At 39.5% G+C, this 20,526-nt stretch overlaps 1 protein-coding gene across 1 annotated transcript; it reads right to left on the bottom strand.

Moving 5' to 3' along the window:
* Positions 1-13,720: 13,720 nt before the first annotated feature.
* Positions 13,721-14,782, bottom strand: LOC127192368 (vomeronasal type-1 receptor 4-like). The gene has a single exon (XM_051149660.1). The coding sequence runs from the start codon at positions 14,693-14,695 to the stop codon at positions 13,721-13,723; it is 975 nt and encodes a 324-aa protein (XP_051005617.1). The 5' UTR covers positions 14,696-14,782.
* Between the last annotated feature and the right edge of the window lie 5,744 nt (positions 14,783-20,526).

The raw sequence follows: 20,526 nt of genomic DNA, 5'->3' as shown, positions 1-20,526 counted from the left end.
TCCTGCATCTCAGCAATGAGGTCTACTTGCTCAGGGTGGATGATGTTTGTGATCTGTTCCTATCTTTGTTTTTGTAAGTATTTAATTGAGTAGTTTTCTTAAATCAATGTTCATGGGGGATATTGGTCTGAAATTCTTTTTTGTTTTGGGCCTTTGTGTAGTTTAGGAATCAAAGTTACAGTAGCTTCATAGAATGAGTTTAAGAATGTACCATTTGTTTCTACTTTGTGGATTAGTGAGTATTGGTATTAGCTCTCCTTTGAGAGTGTTGTAGAATTCTGTACTAAAACAATTTGGCTGTGGATATTTTTATCCAGTTTTGAGAATTTCTTAGCAGTTATAGGTCTATTGAAATTGTTAACCTGATCTTGATTTAACTTTGGCAAGTAGAATCTATCAAAACCTCCCATTTGGCTTAGTTTTTCCAGTTTTGTGGAGTACAGGATTTTGAAATAAAACCTCATGATTCTTTGGATTTCCTCAGTATCTGTTGTTATGTCACCCATTTCCTTTCTGATATTATTAATTTGAATAGTATCTCTCTGCCTTTTAGTTTGGCTAAGGGTTTGTCTGTCTTATTGATTTAACCAAAGTAACCAATATTCAGTTTCATTAATTCTTTGTATTGTTCTATTTGCTTCAAAGTTATTGATTTCAAAACTGAATATGATTATTTCCTGCCATTTACTCTTTTGTGTGTTTGCTTCTCTTTGTTCCAAAGATTTCAAATGTGCTGTGAAGCTGCTAGTATGAAACCTCTTTAATTTCTTCAGGAAGGCTCTTAGTGCTATGAACTTCCTCCTAACACTGCATTCATTGTGTCTCATAAGTTTTGTACCTTCATTTTCATCAAATCCTCAAAGTCTTTACATTTTTTCTTTCTTTCTTCCTTGATGAAGTGGCCATTGAGTAGAGATTTTCATTATCCATGTGGTTTTAGACCTACTGTTGTTGGATGAAATGTTCTGTAGATATCTATTAAGTCTACATAATTCATAACATCTGTGAGTTTCATTATTTCCCTGTTTAGCTTTTGTCTTGTTGACCAGTCGATTGGGGAGAGTGGCGTGTTCAAGTCTCCCATTATTAATGTATGGGGTTCAATATATGAGTTATGCTTTAGCAAGTTTTTTTTTTTTTTTTTTACCAATTTGAGTGCCCCTGTATTCGGGACATAAATGTTCATAACTGAGATGTCATCTTGGTGGATTTTTCCATTGATGATTATGAAGTGTCCTTCCCAATCTCTTTTGATAAATTTTGGTTGAAAGTCTATTTTATCAGTTACTAGAGTGGCTGCTCTGGCTCATTTCTTGGGTCAGTTTGCTTGGGAACCCCCTTCCCAACCATTTACTCACAAGTGTTGTCTATTGTTACTGTGGAGGTATGCTTCTTGTGTGCAGCACAATGATGGATTTTTTTTTTTTTGCATCCACTCTATTAGCCTGTGAGTTTTTATTGAGGAATTGAGTGTTTTGATGTTGAGAAGATATTAATGACCAATGATTGTTGATACCTGCGATTTTGATGTTGGTGGAAGTTGTGTGTCATTCCCTTCTTTTGCTTTAGCATGTGTGAAATTATTTCTGTGTTTTCTTGGGCGTAGTTACCCTCATTATATTGATGTTTTTCTTCTAATATTCTCTGTAGTTTTGGGTTCGTCAAAAGATATTGTTTAAATATGGTTTATCATGGAATATCTTGTTTTCATCATATATGGTGATTGAACATCATGCTGGGTATAGTAGTCTTTGCTGGCATCTGTGATCTCTTAGGTTATACGTGATATACCTGCCAAGGCCTTCCTGGCTTTTAAAGTCTCTGTTGAGAAGTCTGGAGTATTCTAATCAGTTTGCCTCTATATGTTACTTGACCCTTATCCCTTGTGGCTTTCTTTATTCTTTGTTTGTTCTGTACATTTAAAGTTTTGATTATTATGTGGTGAGAGGATTTTCCTTTATGATCCAACATATTTTGTGCTCTGTAAATTTATAGGCATCTCTTTATTGAGGTAACGGAAATTTTTATGATTTTGTTGAAGATAATTTTTGAGCCTTTGATCTAGGATTCTTCTCTTTACTTTATTACTCTTATTATTGGGTTTCATCTTTTCATATTGACCTAATTTTCCTGAATGTTTTATATTAGAATCATTTCAGACAGCAATTTCATTGACAGAAGTAAATGTCTTCTATACCTAAGAATATCCTTTCCATCTCTTGTTTCTGTTGGTGATGCTTTTGTCTGTAGTACATGTTCTCTTTCCTACGTTTTACATCTCCAGGATTATATCAGTTACTGTTTTCTTTATTGCATTTATCTCCATTTTCATGTCTTTAACTGTTTTATTCATTTTCATCTCTTATTTGCTTGTATTTTTCTGTGTTTCTTTAGTGGATTTATTTATTTCCTTCACTTCTTTGATAGCATTCTCCTGTATTTATTTATGAGATTTGTTAGTTTTCTCCTTAAAGACATCTATCGCCTTCATAATATTAGATTTAAGGGTATTTTATTGTTCTTCAGATGTGTTCTGGTATTTAGGGATTGCTGTGGTACAATAGCTATTTTCTAACTGTGTCATATTGCCCTGGGTTTTGTTGAGTGTGCTTTTACATTGGTATTTGGTCATTTAGTTGTTGCTAGTGGCAAGCCTTGTGGTCCATGATGGTAGTAAGTCTCCGGGGTTCCAGGTAGAGCTGCTATGCTGTATTGGCTGCAAGCCTCTCAAGATCTCTGATGGCTGATTGTTTCCAATAGTCCCTCCTGGCTGCTGACACCTGGGATTTCATGTAGATTTGTGACCTAGGAAATGGCACTAGGAATGCATGGATGTCCTCAACACCAGTAGGCTTTCCCAGAGGAATCTGGAAAGCAAAGAGTTGGGAGAGGGTTCCCACCTGGTAGTCCATGATAGCTGTCAGTCTCTGAGACTTCAAGTAGAACGTGTCCCTTGGTAATTGAATGCAAAAGATTTGGGACAGACCTCAACACTACTGGGTTTGCATGGATGCACTAAGCAAATGAGGAGTTGGGGTGAAAACCTATTTTTTTGTAACTATTATTAGCCTTTCTAATTTATTTGTGTTACATGACCATCAAAATATATAGCTTGATATATAATGATTATAGTTTGAATAAATAGATACACTTAATTGTACACAAAATGACTCATACAATTCTCCTCCCGCTTTCATCCCCCGTGTGTGTGTGTGTGTGTGTGTGTGTGTGTGTGTGTGTGAAAACACCTACATGCACAGTGATTACACATGTTTACCTGCAAAAGACTCCACAGTGACATGGCCTGACTATAAGTATGGACATACTTTGGAATGACAGAATAACTATGACAAAACTGGCAAGCAGCTTTCAGTTCAGCTTTTGGTCAGAAGGTTTGGGGAAATGTTTATTACTTTTGACAGCAGGTAGTAGCTTGATTCCTAAGTGTTCATGAGGAAAAAATGAAAACTAGTGGGGATAAACAGAGAGGCCACTGCCATTACATTTGCCAGAGACAAGCTGGGGTTATACATGAGAATCACAAAGAGTTGACAAACAGAAAACATTGTGTTAAAGGAGACAAAGGTACCGCCAGGAAAAGGATAGTTTTAGTGGTTCTGGACTCTGGGAAGAATCTCAAAGCAGTACTGGTCCTGGCCATGTGCTGTATCCTCCAATTGCTCCTGTACAGAGTGAAAATAAACAACCAAGTGGTGTTTAGCATGAGCTCAAGCCAAACATCAGAAGCTGACAGCACTGTTGCATACAGGATGTCACTGGTTTGGCCATCATGGACTGAGTAACAGTATATAAAAGTCATCAGGTTTGCTGTGTTTTCTTTGTAATATTATGCTTTCATGTTAGTGTGCCAAGTTAATAAAGAAATGATGTGACGGTCATGGTTATGGCAGCAAGTCCTTGGGTAACGACCTCATCGCTGCTGGGAGGCAGCAACTCGGTGGCGGCGGCGGTGGAAGTGGCAGGAGGTCTCCCACTGCTCACACAGATCTGCTCACCTGAGAATGAGAACTAAGAGCCCTAGATGATGAGGACAGAGTAGACTCTAGTAACACATCCAGGAGAGATCCAAGATGGCGGCGAGCAGTGTGGACCCTGTTTGAAGGCTCCAGTGAACAATTCAGGGAATTGCACAGATTTCTGAGCCAGGAACACCGAGGTCCCCACACCATGGCAGCAGGAGTGCTCCACAGTTCGGAGGGACCAGGGTGCGGATGACCAGTATGCCCCTGCACACGGTAGGAGTGCAGATTTTCTGGATTGGAGCAGCAGTGGCAGAGGCAACATCAGCAACAGTGACACCAGTGGCACCAGTGTCAGCAGCGGCGGTGGCTGAGGTTTGCAGCTCAGAGCCTTCCGGTGGCGGTGATTGGTGTGGTGGCTTGTGGGAGTTGCTGTGGGAAAGGGGATTCTGGGCAGGATTTGGGTCACATGGTGCCTTGGGACTCCGACTGGACTCGATGGACAGTTCGGCCCCAGAGTCCCGGGTTCAGCTCAGTGCGCAGTGCTGTGGAGATACTGGCTCAGCTCAGCAAGCAATTCTGCCTGAGGCACTAGCTCAGCACAGCCACAGCTCCCCTGCTGTGACAGAGGCTGGGGCGAGCACTCAGTTCCACTCAACTCAGCGGCAGCTCCCCTGCTGTGACACAGGCTGGGCGGAGTGCTCGGTTCCACCGTGGTGCTATCTCAGCGAAGCCTCAGTTCTTCTGCTGTGATGCAGGCTGGGAGGAGAGCTCAGTTCCACTGGAGGCCCTAGCTCGGCACAGCCATAGTTTTCCTGCTGTGATGCAGGCTGGGCAGGACACAGTTCCACCGGAGGTGCTAGCTCAGCACAGCCACACTTCTCCTGCTGTGACGCAGGCTGGCCAGAGCACTCGGTTCCACTGGAGGTGCTGGCTCGGCTCAGCAAGCAGTTCTGCCTGAGACACTAGCTCAGCTCGGTGGGCAGTTGTGGGGCACTGACACAGCCTGAGGTCAGCATGCAGATTCAGCCCAGAGGCCCTAGCTGGGCTTGCCAGGCAGCTTGGGCCCAGAGACTCTAGCTGAGCTGTGCGCACAGGCTCGGTGGCCCTAAGACTCTGGCTGGATAATCCACACAGTTTAGGCCCAGAGACCCGGGCTGAAATCAGCACGCAGTGTGAGTGCAGAGTCCCTGGCTCACCTCGGTGTACAATTCCACCCCGGAAACTCAGGTGGAGCTTGGCGTGCACTTTGAGGCCAGAGTCCCTAACTTTGCTTGGCAGACAGATTGCACCCAGTGACTCTAGCTGAGCTTTAGGCACAGTCCCGACTCTAAGACTCTGGTTGGACACAGTGTGCAGTTTTAATCCAGAACTCCTGGCTGAGCTTGGCAGACAGTTCGGGCCCTGAGTCAATAACTGAGCACAGCATGCAATTTGGGCCAAAAGCCCCTAGCTAAGCTTGGTGCACAGTCCCAGCCCAAAAATTCTGGATGGAGCCTGTGTGCATTTTGGGCGCAGAACCCCTAGCAGAGCTCGGCAGATGGTTCAGGCCCTGAGAATCTAGCTGAGTTCAGCCCATGGCTGGGTCAGGGAAGAAATAAAGAAAGAAAACAAGGAGTTTCTGAAATTCAATGAAAATGAAGGAACAACATACCCAAATTTGTGGGATACATTGAAAGCAGTGCTAAGAGGAAAATTCATAGCACTAAGTGCCTTTAAAAAGAAACTGGAAACATTGCACATAAACATCTTAACGACACAACTGGGAGCCCTAGAAAAAAAAAGAAGCAGAAACACCCAAGAGGAGTAGACGCCTGGAAATAATCAAACTCAGGGCTGAAATTAACAAATTAGAAACTAAGAAAACAATCCAAAGAATCAACAAAACCAAAGGCTGGTCCTTTGAGAAAATCAACAAGATAGACAAACCGTTAGCCGAACTAACTAAAAGGCAGAGAGACAGTATTGAAATCAACAAAATCAGAAATGAAAAGGGAGACATAACAACAGACACTGAAGAAATACAAAGAATCATAAGATCCTACTTTGAAGGCATATATGCCACAAAATTTGAAAATCTAAGGGAAATGGATGCTTTTCTTGATCAATTTCACTTGCCAAAGTTGAGTGAAGAACAGATAAACAAGCTAAATATTCCGATTTCCCCTACAGAAATAGAAGCAATCATTGATAGTTTCCCAAACAAACAAACAAACAAAAAAAAAGCTCAGGGCCAAATGGTTTCAGTGCAGAATTCTACCAGACCTTCAAGGGCGAGCTAATACCGATACTCTTCAAGCTACTCCAAAAGATAGAAATGGATGGAAAATTACCAAATTCATTCTATGAGGCCATATTCTCATTGATACCTAAACCTCACAAAGACTCAACAAAGAAAGAGAATTTCAGACCAATTTCTCTTATGAACATTGATGCAAAAATACTAAATAAAATACTTGCAAAATGAATACAAGAACACATCAATTATATCATTCATCATGACCAAGTAGGCTTCATTCCAGGCATGCAGGGATGGTTTGATATACGTAAATCCATCAATGTAATCCACCATATAAACAAACTGAAAATTAAAAATCACATGATCATCTCTTTAGATGCAGAGAAAGCATTTGATAAAATCCAACACCCATTCATGTTTAAAGTTTTAGAGAGATCGGGGATACAGGGCACTTTCCTCAACATAATAAAGGCTATATACAGCAAGCCAATAGCCAAAATCAAAGTAAATGGTGAGATACTCAAGGAAATTCCTCTAAAATCGGGAACAAGGCAAGGCTGTCCACTCTCTCCATTTCTCTTCAATATAGTACTCGAAGTTCTAGCCAGAGCAATAAGACAACAAAAGGAGACCAAGGGTTCCAAATGGGAAAGGAGGAAGTAAAATTATCCCTATTGGCAGATGATATAATAGAGTACATAAGTGACCCCCCAAAATTCTACCAGAGAATTCCTACATCTGATAAACACCTTCAGCAAACTAGGTGGATAAAAAATTAACTCAAAAAGGTATGTAACCTTCCTATACACAAATGACAAGCTTGCAGAGGAAGAAATTAGGAAAACCACACCCTTCACATTAGCCACAAGCAATATAAAATATTTAGGAGTTACTCTAACTAAGCAAGTGAAGGACTTGTTTGAAAAAAATTTCAAAACTCTGAAGAAAGAGATTGAAGATGACCTGAGAAGATGGAATGATCTTCCTTGCTCATGGATCGGGAGAATTAACATAATAAAAATGGCCATCCTACCAAAAGCAATCTACAGATTCACTGCAATCCCTATCAAAATACCTACACAATTTTTTAAAGACATTGAAAGTTCAATTCTGAACTTCATATGGAAAAACAAAAAACCCAGAATAGCTAAAACAATCTTGTACAATAAAAGGTGCTCCGGAGGAATCTCCATACCTGATCTCAAATTGTACTATAAAGCAATAGTAATTAAAACAGCATGGTACTGGCACAGCAACAGGCTGGTTGATCAGTGGAATCGAATCAAAGACCCAGATATGAATCCACACACATATGGTCACTTGATTTTTGACAAAGAAGCCAAATCCATTCAATGGATTAAGGATAGCATCTTCAACAAATGGTGCTGGTCTAACTGGAGGTCTATGTGTAAAAAAATGAAACTGGACCCATATTTGTCACCTTGCACAAAACTCAAATCCAAGTGGATTAAAGACCTCAACATAAAACCAGAGACACAAAGCCACTTAGAGGAAAAAGTGAGAAAGAGCCTGGAACTTATTGGCACAGGAGACAACTTCCTGAACAGAACACCAACGGCCCAGGCCTTAATGTCAACCATTAATAAATGGAACCTCATGAGGCTGAGAAGTTTCTGTAAGGCAGGAGACTCTGTCAAGAGAACAAAGCGACAGCCTACAGACTGGGAAAAAATCTTCACCAACCCTACATCTGACAAAGGTCTAATATCCAAAATATATAAAGAACTCAAGAAATTAAACACCACCAAACCGAATAACCCAATTGAGAAATGGGGCTTGGAACTAAACAGAGAATTCTCAACAGAGGAGTATCAAATGGCTGAGAAACACTTAAAGAAATGCTCAACCTCCTTAGTCATCAGGGAAATGCAAATCAAAACAACTCTGAGATTCCATCTTACACCCATCAGAATGGCTAAAATCAAAAACTCAAGCAACACCACATGCTGGTGAGGATGTGGGGAGAGAGGAACACTCCTTCATTGCTGGTGGGAATGCAAACTAGTACAGCCACTTTGGAAATCTCTCTGGTGCTATCTCAGAAAAATGGGAATAGGGCTTCCTCAAGACCCAGCTATTCCACTCCTTGGAATATACCCAGAAGATACTCCAGCACACAACAAGAAAATTTGCTCAACCATGTTCATAGCAGCCTTATTCATAATAGCCAGAACATGGAAACAGCCTAAGTGTCCCTCAATAGAAGAGTGGATAAAGAAACTGTGGTACATATACACTATGGAATACTACTCAGCTATAAAAACAAGGAATTCCCGAAATTTGTGGATAAATGGATTGAGCTAGAAATGATCATAATGAGTGAGTTAACCCAGAAGCAGAAAGAATCAAATGGTATATACTCACTTATGTCTGCATACCAGCCCAAGGGGCATGTCCCACGAAAGCCTTCACTTACCAGGAAACTGGGACAGAGAGGAGGGCATCCTATTGGGACTCTAAATGAGAGACGCATGGGAGAATAGCAAAATAAAAGGATACAGAGGGTCATAGAAATCTACAAGTAGAACAATATGATAGGCAGATTTGGGCCCAGGGGTCCCGCTCAAACTAAGGCACCAGCCAAGGACAATACAGGAGGTAAACTTTAAACCCCTTCCCAGATCTAGCCAATGGTCAGAATATTCTCCACAGTTGAGTGGAGAGTGGGATATGACTTTCTCACGTACTATGGTGCCTCACATTTGACCATGTCCCCTGGAGGGGGAGACCTGGTGGCACTCAGAGGAAGGACAGCAGGTAGCCAAGAAGAGACTTGATACCCTATGAGAATATATAGGGGGAGGTAATCCCCCTCAGGAACAGTCATAGGAGAGGGGAATAATGGGAAAATGGGGGGGGGGGGGAATGGGAGGATACAAGGGATGGGATAAACATTGAGATGTAACAAGAATAAATTAATAAAAAAAAAAGAATATACAGGAGGAGGTAATCCCCCTCAGGAACAGTCAGAGGGGAGGGGAATAATGGGGAAAAGGGGGAGAGGAATGGGGGGATACAAGGGATGGGATAAACATTGAGATGTAACAAGAATAAATTAATTCAAAAAAAAAAAAGAATAGTGAAGACTCATGGAGATATCTCTTATGCATTTTTAGTTATTCTATGGAGAACACTCTGTTTAGACCTCTCAGCCATTTTGTAGTTGAGTTATTTCTTTCCTTGACTTTTTGTCTTTTGCATTTTCTGTTTATTCTTGATAGTAATACTCTGCCACAATATTCATCATATATACATATATGGCAATGAGTCTCTACAATTGGGGCTGGAGAGATGGCTCAGTGATTAAGAGCACCACTTGCTCTTCCAGAGGTCCTGAGTTCAATTCCCAGCAACCACAAGGTGGCTCACAACCATCTATAATGTAATCTGATACCCTCTTCTGCAGGTAAAGCACTCATATGCAATAAATAAAATAAATAAATCTTAAAAAGAAGAATCTCTACAATAAAAAAAATACACTTGTGGGGTGTTGGGGATTGAGCTCAGTGATAGAACGCTTGCCAAGCAAGTGCAAGGACCTGGATTTGGTTCTCAGCTCTGGTGGAAAAAAAAATACACTTGTGTCTTTTTACTTTAATGTCTGAATACCTGGAGTTCCTGGGGCTGACCATGATGGCCTGAAGTACTTTGAGGAATGAGATGCTGATAGCACAATCACCCTTACCTGTTCTGTGCAAGGAGCAAACTAATTTACATCCAATTTTATTGGGAATTTCTTTCACCCCAAAGATGTCATTATCTGGGGTATACCTTAACACAGTACAGTTAAAATATCAGCTATAATCAAGTGCCTGAGAACCTAGTCTGTAGACCTTAACCTGTAACTAGCTAGGTCAAATAACATAGTGGTGAAGAAGAGAAAATTTCTCCAGAACTACAATTATAGTGAGTTAACCCAGAAGCAGAAAGACTCAAATGGTATATACTCACTTATATCTGCATTCTAGCCCAAGGGGCATGTCCCACGAAAGCCTTCACTTACCAGGAAACTGGGACAGAGGGGAAGGCATCCTATTGGAACTCTAAATGAGAGACGCATGGGAGAATAGCAAAATAAAAGGATACAGAGGGTCATAGAAATCTACAAGTAGAACAATATGATAGGCAGATTTGGGCCCAGGGGTCCCACTCAAACTAAGGCACCAGCCAAGGACAATACAGGAGGTAAACTTTAAACTCCTTCCCAGATCTAGCCAATGGTCAGAATATTCTCCACAGTTGAGTGGAGAGTGTGATATGACTTTCTCACGTACTATGGTGCCTCACATTTGACCATGTCCCCTGGAGGGGGAGACCTGGTGGCACTCAGAGGAAGGACAGCAGGTAGCCAAGAAGAGACTTGATACCCTATGAGAATATATAGGGGGAAGTAATCCCCCTCAGGAACAGTCATAGGGGAAGGGAATAATGGGAAAATGGGCGGGGGGAGGAATGGGAGGATACAAGGGATGGGATAAACATTAAGATGTAACAAGAATAATTAATAAAAAAATTATCTAATCAGAAAACAAAAAGTAGAGACAAGAAGATCCTTTGAATAGACAGTCTACTGGCATTCATGCTGTTCATCTGATATTTCCTAGTGTTGGAAGGCCTGGTGGTCTCTGATGGCAGTAGGCCTCAGGGATTGCATGAAGAGCTGGTAGGCCCTGATGGCTGCAGGTTTCTGGTGATCCCTGATGGCTAATGGTTTCTGGAAGTCCCTATTGGCTGATGGCCTCTGGTGGTCCCTTATGGCTGCCACCTCAGGATTATCAGGTAGATATGTAGACTATAAAATGTCACCTTAAGTAAATTGGACAGACCTCACCACTGCTGAGTTTGCTTATAGGAACCCAACAAATTGGCGGAGGGGTCTCACTTGGCAGTCCCTGATGGCTGCTGGAATCTGGTGGTCCCTCATGGCTGCCACCTAAGGATTATCAGGTAGATCATGGCTGCTGGCCTCTGGGATTTAAGGGAGAACTGTGATCTGATGCAGGTAAAACATTAAGGAAGACCCCAGTGCTCACCATCCAAGCTTTTAATGAGAGGCTTCAAATGTTTGGTGCTCTCTACAGCCCTGGAGCTAAACATCACATTCTGAAAAGTATAGTGGAAGATAGAATATCAGAGTCTGATTGCACAGCCTTACCAAGACCCTTTTCCTAGTCAAGACATTGTTCCTATGATTAACCTTGATTTTGAGGTCCTGTGGGATTCATGTGGCTGAAAAACAAGAACTGAGAGACTGAGTAGGAGAGATGAAACTCTTATATGACAGTGAAAGAAAAAAAAAGATGAAAGATACCAATCTAAAGCAAGCATAAGTGATGTCAGACATATCATCCCAGCAGTTTTTTTGAAAAAACATAATCAGATGTATAATTTCCTTTAAATTACAGGACTAAATCTCTACTGCTATATCTGATGTACTGACTCTGAACGTGTTTCTGATGTAAATAACATTTAAAAAATAATTTTAATGTAATTATTTTTAAAATCACTTTCTCTTCACTTTCTTTCCTCTAACCCCTTCTCTCTCAAAATCATAACATTATTTTTTTACTTTTTCATACAAACAAGGGTAAGTATATAAATAACACATATGCAGTCCATTATATATTACTTGTAGGTATATGAATTTGGAGATAATAAGTTTGTGTTGTAAAAGAAATTAAGAGTTAATCCCAGGAAAAGACTATTTCTCTTTTATTATGATATTATGAAAGAAACAAGAAAAGAAGGGACCACTTTATAACAAGAATGTATTTGTAACAAAATAAAGCCTAAGTATAGCAGTTATTTGATGAACAACAAAAATTCTACTGAGTTGAGAGTTACAGAACTATTTTTGGAAAGCCTTTGTGTACATTCTGAAGCTGAGCTGAGAAATGCTTATGAATAGATGGATTACAAACAGAAATTGTTCAAACATCTATGACAAAAACATGTTGAAAAGCCTACGTGTTAGTGTCTATCAGTGTTACTTCATACTGAAAATGAAACACTTATTTAAATTTTCTTTGCATCATGAACAAAATGCATAAGCTTGTGTGGGTATTTCCTGAAGAAAAGTAACAATGGTTGTTTTGATGAATTTTCTCAGCAACAATGAAGCCACAGAGCACATATAATCACTGTGGCCCTTGAAGTTCTTCAAAAGAGAACACAGGGAAATACAAGCAGTGAGATGGGACTGGAACATGGGATATTTCTTCCACCTCAACATTGTGACATGGGACCAAGCTTCTAACACATGGTGTAAGGGGACACTGAGACCACATGCAAAAACAGAATTGGTGCTTCAACAAATCAAAGAGCTTTTAAGTTTCATTTTGTTATTAAATTATTTGCTCTTGTGTCAGATTTGTGCATGTGGGTTAGTGCCTGTGGAATCCAGGAGATGAAATGATCCCTTGGATCTGGAGTAACAAATAGCAGTGACCTGAAGGATATAGGTTCTTAGATCTTAACTCTAGTCTCTATGAAAGCAGTTCATACTCTTAACTGTTTATATATCTTCTCCACACTGAAAAAGCAAAGCCCACATTTATTATTTAATAATCTCACAGTTGATTCTATCATTATTGTGAAGAAATATGAAATCAAATAATTATAACAAAATTCTAAAAGACAAATAGAGTGAAATGCATAGAGAAATATTTAATTTCTATGAAGGGGAAATTAGTTAAGGAGATCTATGCAGTGAGTTTACACTGTACTTGTGTTTAAGATAATATCAGCATGGCATCTTGTAGCAGGTTTGAGTGTGACTGTATTAATTTACATTTTGGAAATGCATGAGGAGCTGTGTTGGATGTGGAAATGTTTTTTAACTTGCAAATTAGGTGACTTCCAAATTCAAACATGATAAAGATACAAGCATGCACTTGAACAGTCAGAGTGACAAGGAAAACAAAATACAATATTACATATGGACTATAGGAACAGAAATGTTCAACATATTTTACCTTCCATTTTAAAACAATGAAGTATAGCACAGTATAATAAATAGCCAACAAACACACCACATGTAAACATAGGATTCAATTAAAATTTTTTTCCATGTAATTCAGTGTCAGTCAATCAAAGAGCCAGAAAGCATATTGCAAAAGTTTTAACGATTACCTTAACCTAAAACCTTAAGTTTCCGTTATTTCTTCATGATTTTAAAAAAGTACATACATTGGATTAACATCCACATATACACCTTAATTCATAATGAATATAATTGAAATATATGTAGTCTGATATTCTTGTGCAAAAAGAACACATGATTATAAATGTGTATAAACATTTGTGTATGTGAACACATTGCATTCACAGTGATATACAGGTTTATTTGCAAAAGTGTCCACACTCACATGGCATGATGTTATAATTATGTCTACAATTCTTTCAAAATGACTCAGTAACCAAGTATGAAATGTGAGTAGGCTTTCAATTACGCTCCTCAGCAGAAAATTGCAGGGAAAGGTCAATTCCTTGTTGAAGGTAAGCAAAAGCTGGACACTCGAAAGTCATGACTCATAAGCAGAAAGGGACAAAAAGTAGGGAAGAACAGAGAGGCCAATGCAGTCACATTCACCAAAGACCAGCTGGGTTTGTACAATAAAGTACCAAAGAATTGACAGAGGGATGAGAGAGTGTAAAAAGAAACAAAGGTACTAACCAGAAGAAGGATGGTTTTGGTGGCTCTGGACTCAGGGGAAGATTTTGAGGTCACCTTGTTCCTGGGCATTTGCTGCATCTTCTGTTTGTGCCTATACAGGATAAGAACCATATAGCTGCTGGCCCACAACATGAGTCCTAGAAAAATAATGTCTGGAGTTGACAGCAATGCTGCATACAACATGTCTCTGGTTTTATCACGACAGTCCCAATAGCAGTATAGAAAAGATTTTAGGTTTGTGGTGCTTTCATTGCTGTATTTTGCCCTCATGTGAATAATATTTACACTGCTTATAAGAAAGTAAAGGAGCCAGCTCAGGTACACAGAATAACAAATGTACTTTTGTGTTTTTAATTTAAGGTCTGAACATCTGGAGTTCCTGAGCCCAATGGTGATAGCCTGGAAGACACTGAGGAAGGCAGTGCTGCCAACACCCACACTCCTGCCAACTCTGTGAAAGGAGAAAACCAGTTTGCATCCAGTATCATTGAGGAAGTCTTTTGTACCAAAGGCTGCAACTGTTTGTGGTACTCCTTTACACAGTAGAGTTAAGATGTTGGCTACAGTCAAGTGCATTAGAATCCAGTCTGTAGACCTTAACCTGTATCCTACGAGGTAAAGAAACAGATAGTGGTAGAGAACAAAAAAATTCCCCAGAAGGCCAATCACAGTCTGAGACAAGAAGATCCCTCCTACAGCTAGCTCACTGGTGGCCATCCTTTCAGTTCCTGATCTCAGACTGAGGATCCTGAGTGGGAAGATGAGGCTGATGCTTCCCATACTCTTGCACAGAACATACAAGATTCTCCATCCAGAATATGTCCACAAGAAATATTCCAATTATAGGGCAGCCACTATCATGGCATAAATTACTCACATGAAGATAACTGAATATGGCGCAAAGTGCTCAAATATTGTGGCTTCACACTTTGGGGAGTGTAGAAGGAGGCAACATTGCTTCTCTGACACCACAAACACAGGATGCCTACTGTGGCCTAGAAACATAGTGATGAGTGGTTACAATAACTGATTAATAATCTGGTTTGCATTCAACTTTGGGAAATAAACATTAAACAATGCAAAATATCATATGACGGTGAAGATTAGTGTTAATTTAAGATATATTGAGACCTGTATGAAGTAAATTTGTAAATAATGATATAAGAGTTGAAGTTAATAAAATATAAGCTATATATCCAGCATGTCAATGCAGTTGGAACTGTTGTTACTATGTAAATAGACATTAACATTAAGAATATTTTAGATATGATAAGTTTAGGAGATAAGCTTAGATAGATATGTTTAGGAAAGAAGACATGATTTCCCATAGAGACCCCTTATGTGGTCAGACTTTCAATTTTTAAATGATCTACCTCAGCATAATTAAATACTTCAAATGATTAGATCTTTTAATACATGCAAAAACCATATGTAATCCTAATAGTTGAAGGCATAAAACAGTAAAATTCATGATAATTTTCATTTCAGTGTCCATTGTCACTTCAAAGGAAAAAAGATAATTGCATTTTACTTAGCATTGGGTATTTTTTAAATGGTATGGATGCAGTTTACACCAATTTTATTCTCACTCTGGGGTAGAGAACAAACTTTGGGCCAAAGAGACCTTCACTTCCATGGAATTTCAGGTAGGATTTCATTATCTGAAGGAAGAATCTCACTACTCATTAAAATCATGTAGTGATAATTGGTGTACTACTGGAAGTGCTGAACTTTAATTAGGGTTATAATAAAGAATCACAGGTCTGTATTTTTTCCAACTCTTTACCCTTTTTCCTTTATGGAGGTTATTTACAAATATTTAATATAAAATAGGTACATATTTAATGTCACAATGATATCCTGAATGAAGCAGACTGTGAATGCAGCCTCCATACACAGTTTATTACCATGCATCTTACTAACCACAGTTACTATTGTATGTAGATCACAAACAAAACTAAAACACACAGACTTATAAACTTCCCACCAATCTATGCAGTGTCACCAATCACAGAGAACACTATTTATCAAGTTGCCTAGTGAGCTCTTCTCATAAAAAGAATTGTTTCTTTCTTTTTTTAAAGAGTGACATTTTATGATCTCAATACAATCAAACTTCTTTTACAGTAGGAAAGGGCACAGCAGGCACTAATAATGAGCAGTAAGTTAAGGTAAGTTAGAATTGGAATGCAGTGGTTCTAGCACTCCAGAGTTCATTTCTTTCTGATCCCATTCCCGAGGAGACTCTGCATCCTATGTGGCTTTGCCTATCTTTCTCATTCAGACTAATGTTCTATCATAATAATAATGTCCTATAATAAATTACAAAGACTCACACATTTTACCTTTTCTTCTCTACTCTCAGGTTGCAATTTGTAATATTATTTGCACCCTTACTCTTCCCAGCATGCTGATTTCAGAGCCATGGCCACGATGATCAGGAGGTCAGATAGATGGAAGTACCAGGGCCTAAGATATGGATCTGTGATTCTGTGACCTCACCTCCCCTCAGACCTGCAATTATTATTTCACCTGCAGTAGCAATGGGCATGCAATCTTGAACAGACAAGAACTTAGACAAGACCTTTTCTCCCTTGGTGACCATTAACAAGGAAGAATTACAGTCCTTGTTGTTTTCTCTTAAGGGAATATTGCAGAGTTCAGGAAAGTTGTTATCCACTATATTTCCTGGGGGTCTCAAGATATCATCTTTTTTTCTTAGTTAGGGTTTTATTTGTGTAAAAGAGACACCATGACCATGGCAACTCTTATAAAGGAAAACATGTAATTGAGTCTGGCTTGCAATTCGGAGGTTTAGTCCATTATTGTGATGGTGAGAAGCATGGTGGCATGCATGCAGACATGAGAATAGAGAAGGAGTTGAGAGCTCTAGATCTGCTGCTTACTGGGGCTGGCACATGGCCCCTTAATCAATTACATATTCACCAGCTTTCAATTTTCTTTTTTATATATTTTATTAATTTATTCATATTACATCTCAATTGTTATCGCATCCCTTGTATCCTCCTATTCCTCCCTCCCTCCCATTTTCCCCTTACTCACCTCCCCTATGACTGTGACTGATGGGGACCTCTTCCCTCTGTATATGCTCATAGGGTATCAAGTCTCTTCTAAGTAGCCTGCTATTCTTCCTCTGAGTGCCGCCACACCTCTCCATCCAGGTCAAATATGGGGCATCAGAGTTTGTGTGAAAGTCAGTCCCCACTCTCCTTTTCAACTGTGGAGAATGTCCTGTCCATTGGCTAGATCTGGTTCGAGGTTTACTGCACGTATTGTCCTTGGCTGGTGCCATAGTTTGAGCAAGCCCCTGGGCCCAGATCCACCTCTCATAATGTTCTTCTTGTAGGTTTTTAGGATCCTCTGGATCCTTCTGTTTCCCTATTCTCCCTTGCTTCTCTCACATAGACTCCCCTCTGTCCCAATTTCCTGGTATGTGAAGACTTTTATGGGACATGCCCCTTGGGCTAGTGTCTAAATATAAGTAAGTATATACCATTTGACTCTTTTTACTTCTGGGTTAACTCACTAATTATGATCATTTCTACTTAATCCATTTGTCCACAAATTTCTGGAATTCTTTGTTTTTAATAGCTGAGTAGTAGTCCATAGTGTAAATGTAGCACAGTTCCTTTATCCATTTTTCTACTGAGAGACACTTAGGCAGTTTCCATGTTCTGGGTATTATGAATAAGGCTGCTATGAATGTGGTTGAGTAAATGTTCTTCTTGTGTGCTAGATCATCTTCTGGGTCTTGAGGAAGCCCTATTCCTAGTTTTCTGAGATAGTGTCAGACAGATTTCCAAAGTAGCTGTACTAGTTTCCGTTCCTACCAGCAATGAAGGAGTGTTACTCACCTTCCCCATCCTCAACAGCATGTGGTGTCGCTTGAAGTTTTGATCTTAGCCATTCTGATGGGTAAAATATGGAACCTCAGAATCATTTTGATTTGCATTTCCCTGATGACTAAGGACATTAGCATTCCTTTAAGTGATTCTCAGCCATTTGATGTTCCTCTGGTGAGAAGTCTCTGTTTAGTTTTGAGCCTCATTTCTCAATTGGGTTATTTGGTTAGTGACGTTTAATTTCTTGAGTTTTTTTTTTTATATTTTTTGGATATTAGACGTTTGGCAAATGTAGGGTTAGTGAAGATCTTTTCCCAGTCAGTAGGCTGTCACTTTTTTATGTTGACAAGGTTTCCTGCCTTAGAGAAGCTTCTTAGCCTCATGAGGTCCCATTTGTTAATTGCTGACCTTAAGGCCTGGTCTGTTGGTGTTCTGTTCAGGAAGTTGTCTCTGGTGCCAATGTGCTCCAGGCTCTTCCCTACTCTTTCTTGTAACCAGTTTAGTTTTCTGGTTTTATGTTGAGGTTTTTGATCATCTTGGACTTGAGTTTTGTGCATGGTGACAAATAGGAGTCTAATTGCATTTTTTTACACATAGACATCCAGTTAGATCAGCACCATTTCCTGAAGACGTTTTCCTTTTTCCACTGAATAGATCTCGGTCTTTGTCAAAAATCAAGTGTGTGTGGATTCATTTCTGGGTCTTCAATTCGATTCCACTGATCAACCGGCCAATTGCTGTACCAATACTGTGCTGTTTTAATTACTTTTGTTTTTAGTACAGCTTGAGATCAGGTATGGAGATTCCTCTGGAGGATCTTTTATTGTACAAGATTGTTTTAGCTGTTCTGGGTTTTTGTTTCTCCATATGAAGTTGAGAATTGAACTTTCAATGTCTTTAAAATATTGTGTAGGTATTTTGATAGGGATTGCATTGAATCTGAAAGTTGCTTTTGGTAAGATGGCCATTTTTACTATGTTCATTTTCCCAAACCACGAACAAGGAAGATCATTCCATCTTCTCATGTCATCAATCTCTTTTTTCAGAGTTTTGAAATTTTTTTCAAACAAGTCCTTCACTTACTTGGTTAGAGGAACTCCTAAATATTTTATATTGCTTGTGGGTAACATGAAGTGTGTACTTTTTCTAATTTCTTCCTCTTCATGATTGTCATTTGTATATAGGAAGGCTACTGACATTTTAGAGTTAATTTTGTATCCAGCCAATTTGTTGAAGGTGTTTATCAGCTGTAGGAGTTGTCAGGTGGAGTTTTAGAGGTCACTTATATACGCTATCATATCATCTGCAAATAAGGATACTTTGACTCCCTTTTTTCCTATTTGAATCCCCTTGATCTCATTTTGCTGTCGTATTGCTCTGGCTAAAATTTCAAGAACTACATTGAAGAGACAGGAGAAAATGGGTAGCCATGCCTGGTCCCCGATTTTAGAGGAATTTACTTGAGTATCTCTCCATATATTTTGATGTTGGCTATTGGCTTGCTGTATATAGCCTTTAATATGTTGAGGCATGTGCCTTGTATCCCTGATCTCTCCTAAACTTTAAACATGACTGGGTGTTGGATTTCATCAAATGCTTTTACTGCATCTAAGGAGATGATCATGTGGTTTTTTTATTTTCAGTTTGCTTATACGGAGGATTACATTGTTGCATTTCTATATATTAAACCATCCCTGCATGCCTAGAATAAAGCTTACCTGGTCATAGTGAATGATATCTTTGGTGTGTTCCTGTATTCATTTTGTGAGTATTTTATTGAGTATTTTTGTATCAATATTAATAAGAGAAATTGGTCTGAAATTCCTTGTTGGGTCTTTGTGGGGTATCAATGTGACTATGGCTTCATAGAATGAATTTGGTAATGTTCCATCCATTTCTATCTTTTGGAGTAGCTTGAAGAGTATCAGTAATAGCACGTCTTTTTTCCCTTTTTTATTTTTTTTTAATTTTTATTAATTTATTCTTGTTACATCTCAATGGTTATCCCATCCCTTGTATCCTCCCATTCTTCCCTCCCTCCCATTTTCCCCTTATTCCCCTCCCCTATGAATGTTCCTCAGGGGGATTTCCTCCCCCTGTATATGCTCATAAGGTATCAAGTCTCTTCTTGGTAACCTGCTATCTTTCCTCTGAGTGCCACCAGGTCTCCCCCTCCAGGGGACATGGTCAAATATGAGGCACCAGAGTTCGTGTGAAAGTCATACCCCACTCTCCACTCAACTGTGGAGAATGTTCTGTCCATTGGCTAGATCTGGGTAGGGGTTTAAAGTTTACCTCCTGTATTGTCCTTGGTTGGTGCCTTAGTTTGAGCGGGACCCCTGGGCCCAAAACTGCCTATCATAATGTTCTACTTGTAGGTTTCTAGGACGCTCTGAATCCTTCTACTTTGCTATTCTCCCATGCTTCTCTCATATAGAGTCCCAATAGGATGTCCTTCCCTCTGTCCCAGTTTTCTGGTAAGTGAAGGCTTTCGTGGGACATGCCACTTGAGCTACTATTAATAGCACGTCTTTTGCCCTCTCATAGAATTCTTCACTGAAACCATCTGCCCTTAGGCTTCCTTTTGCTTGGGAGACTATCAATGATTGCTTCTATTTCTACAGGGAAAATGGGACTATATAGCTTGTTTATCTGTTCTTCATTCAATTTTGCCAAGTGAAATCGATCAAGAAAATTGTTCATTTACCTTAGATTTTTAAGTTTTATGGCATATATGCCTTCGAAGTA

Source organism: Acomys russatus, chromosome 7 (assembly GCF_903995435.1).
Source record: "Acomys russatus chromosome 7, mAcoRus1.1, whole genome shotgun sequence".
NCBI lineage: Eukaryota > Metazoa > Chordata > Mammalia > Rodentia > Muridae > Acomys > Acomys russatus.
Note: the sequence above shows the minus strand (reverse complement) of the source record. Positions and strands in the feature narration are given on the sequence as shown.

Bases quoted from the DNA above. Each gene is read 5' to 3' on its own strand.
- LOC127192368 (XM_051149660.1), bottom strand. From the start codon at position 14,695: ATGGGAAGCATCAGCCTCATCTTCCCACTCAGGATCCTCAGTCTGAGA.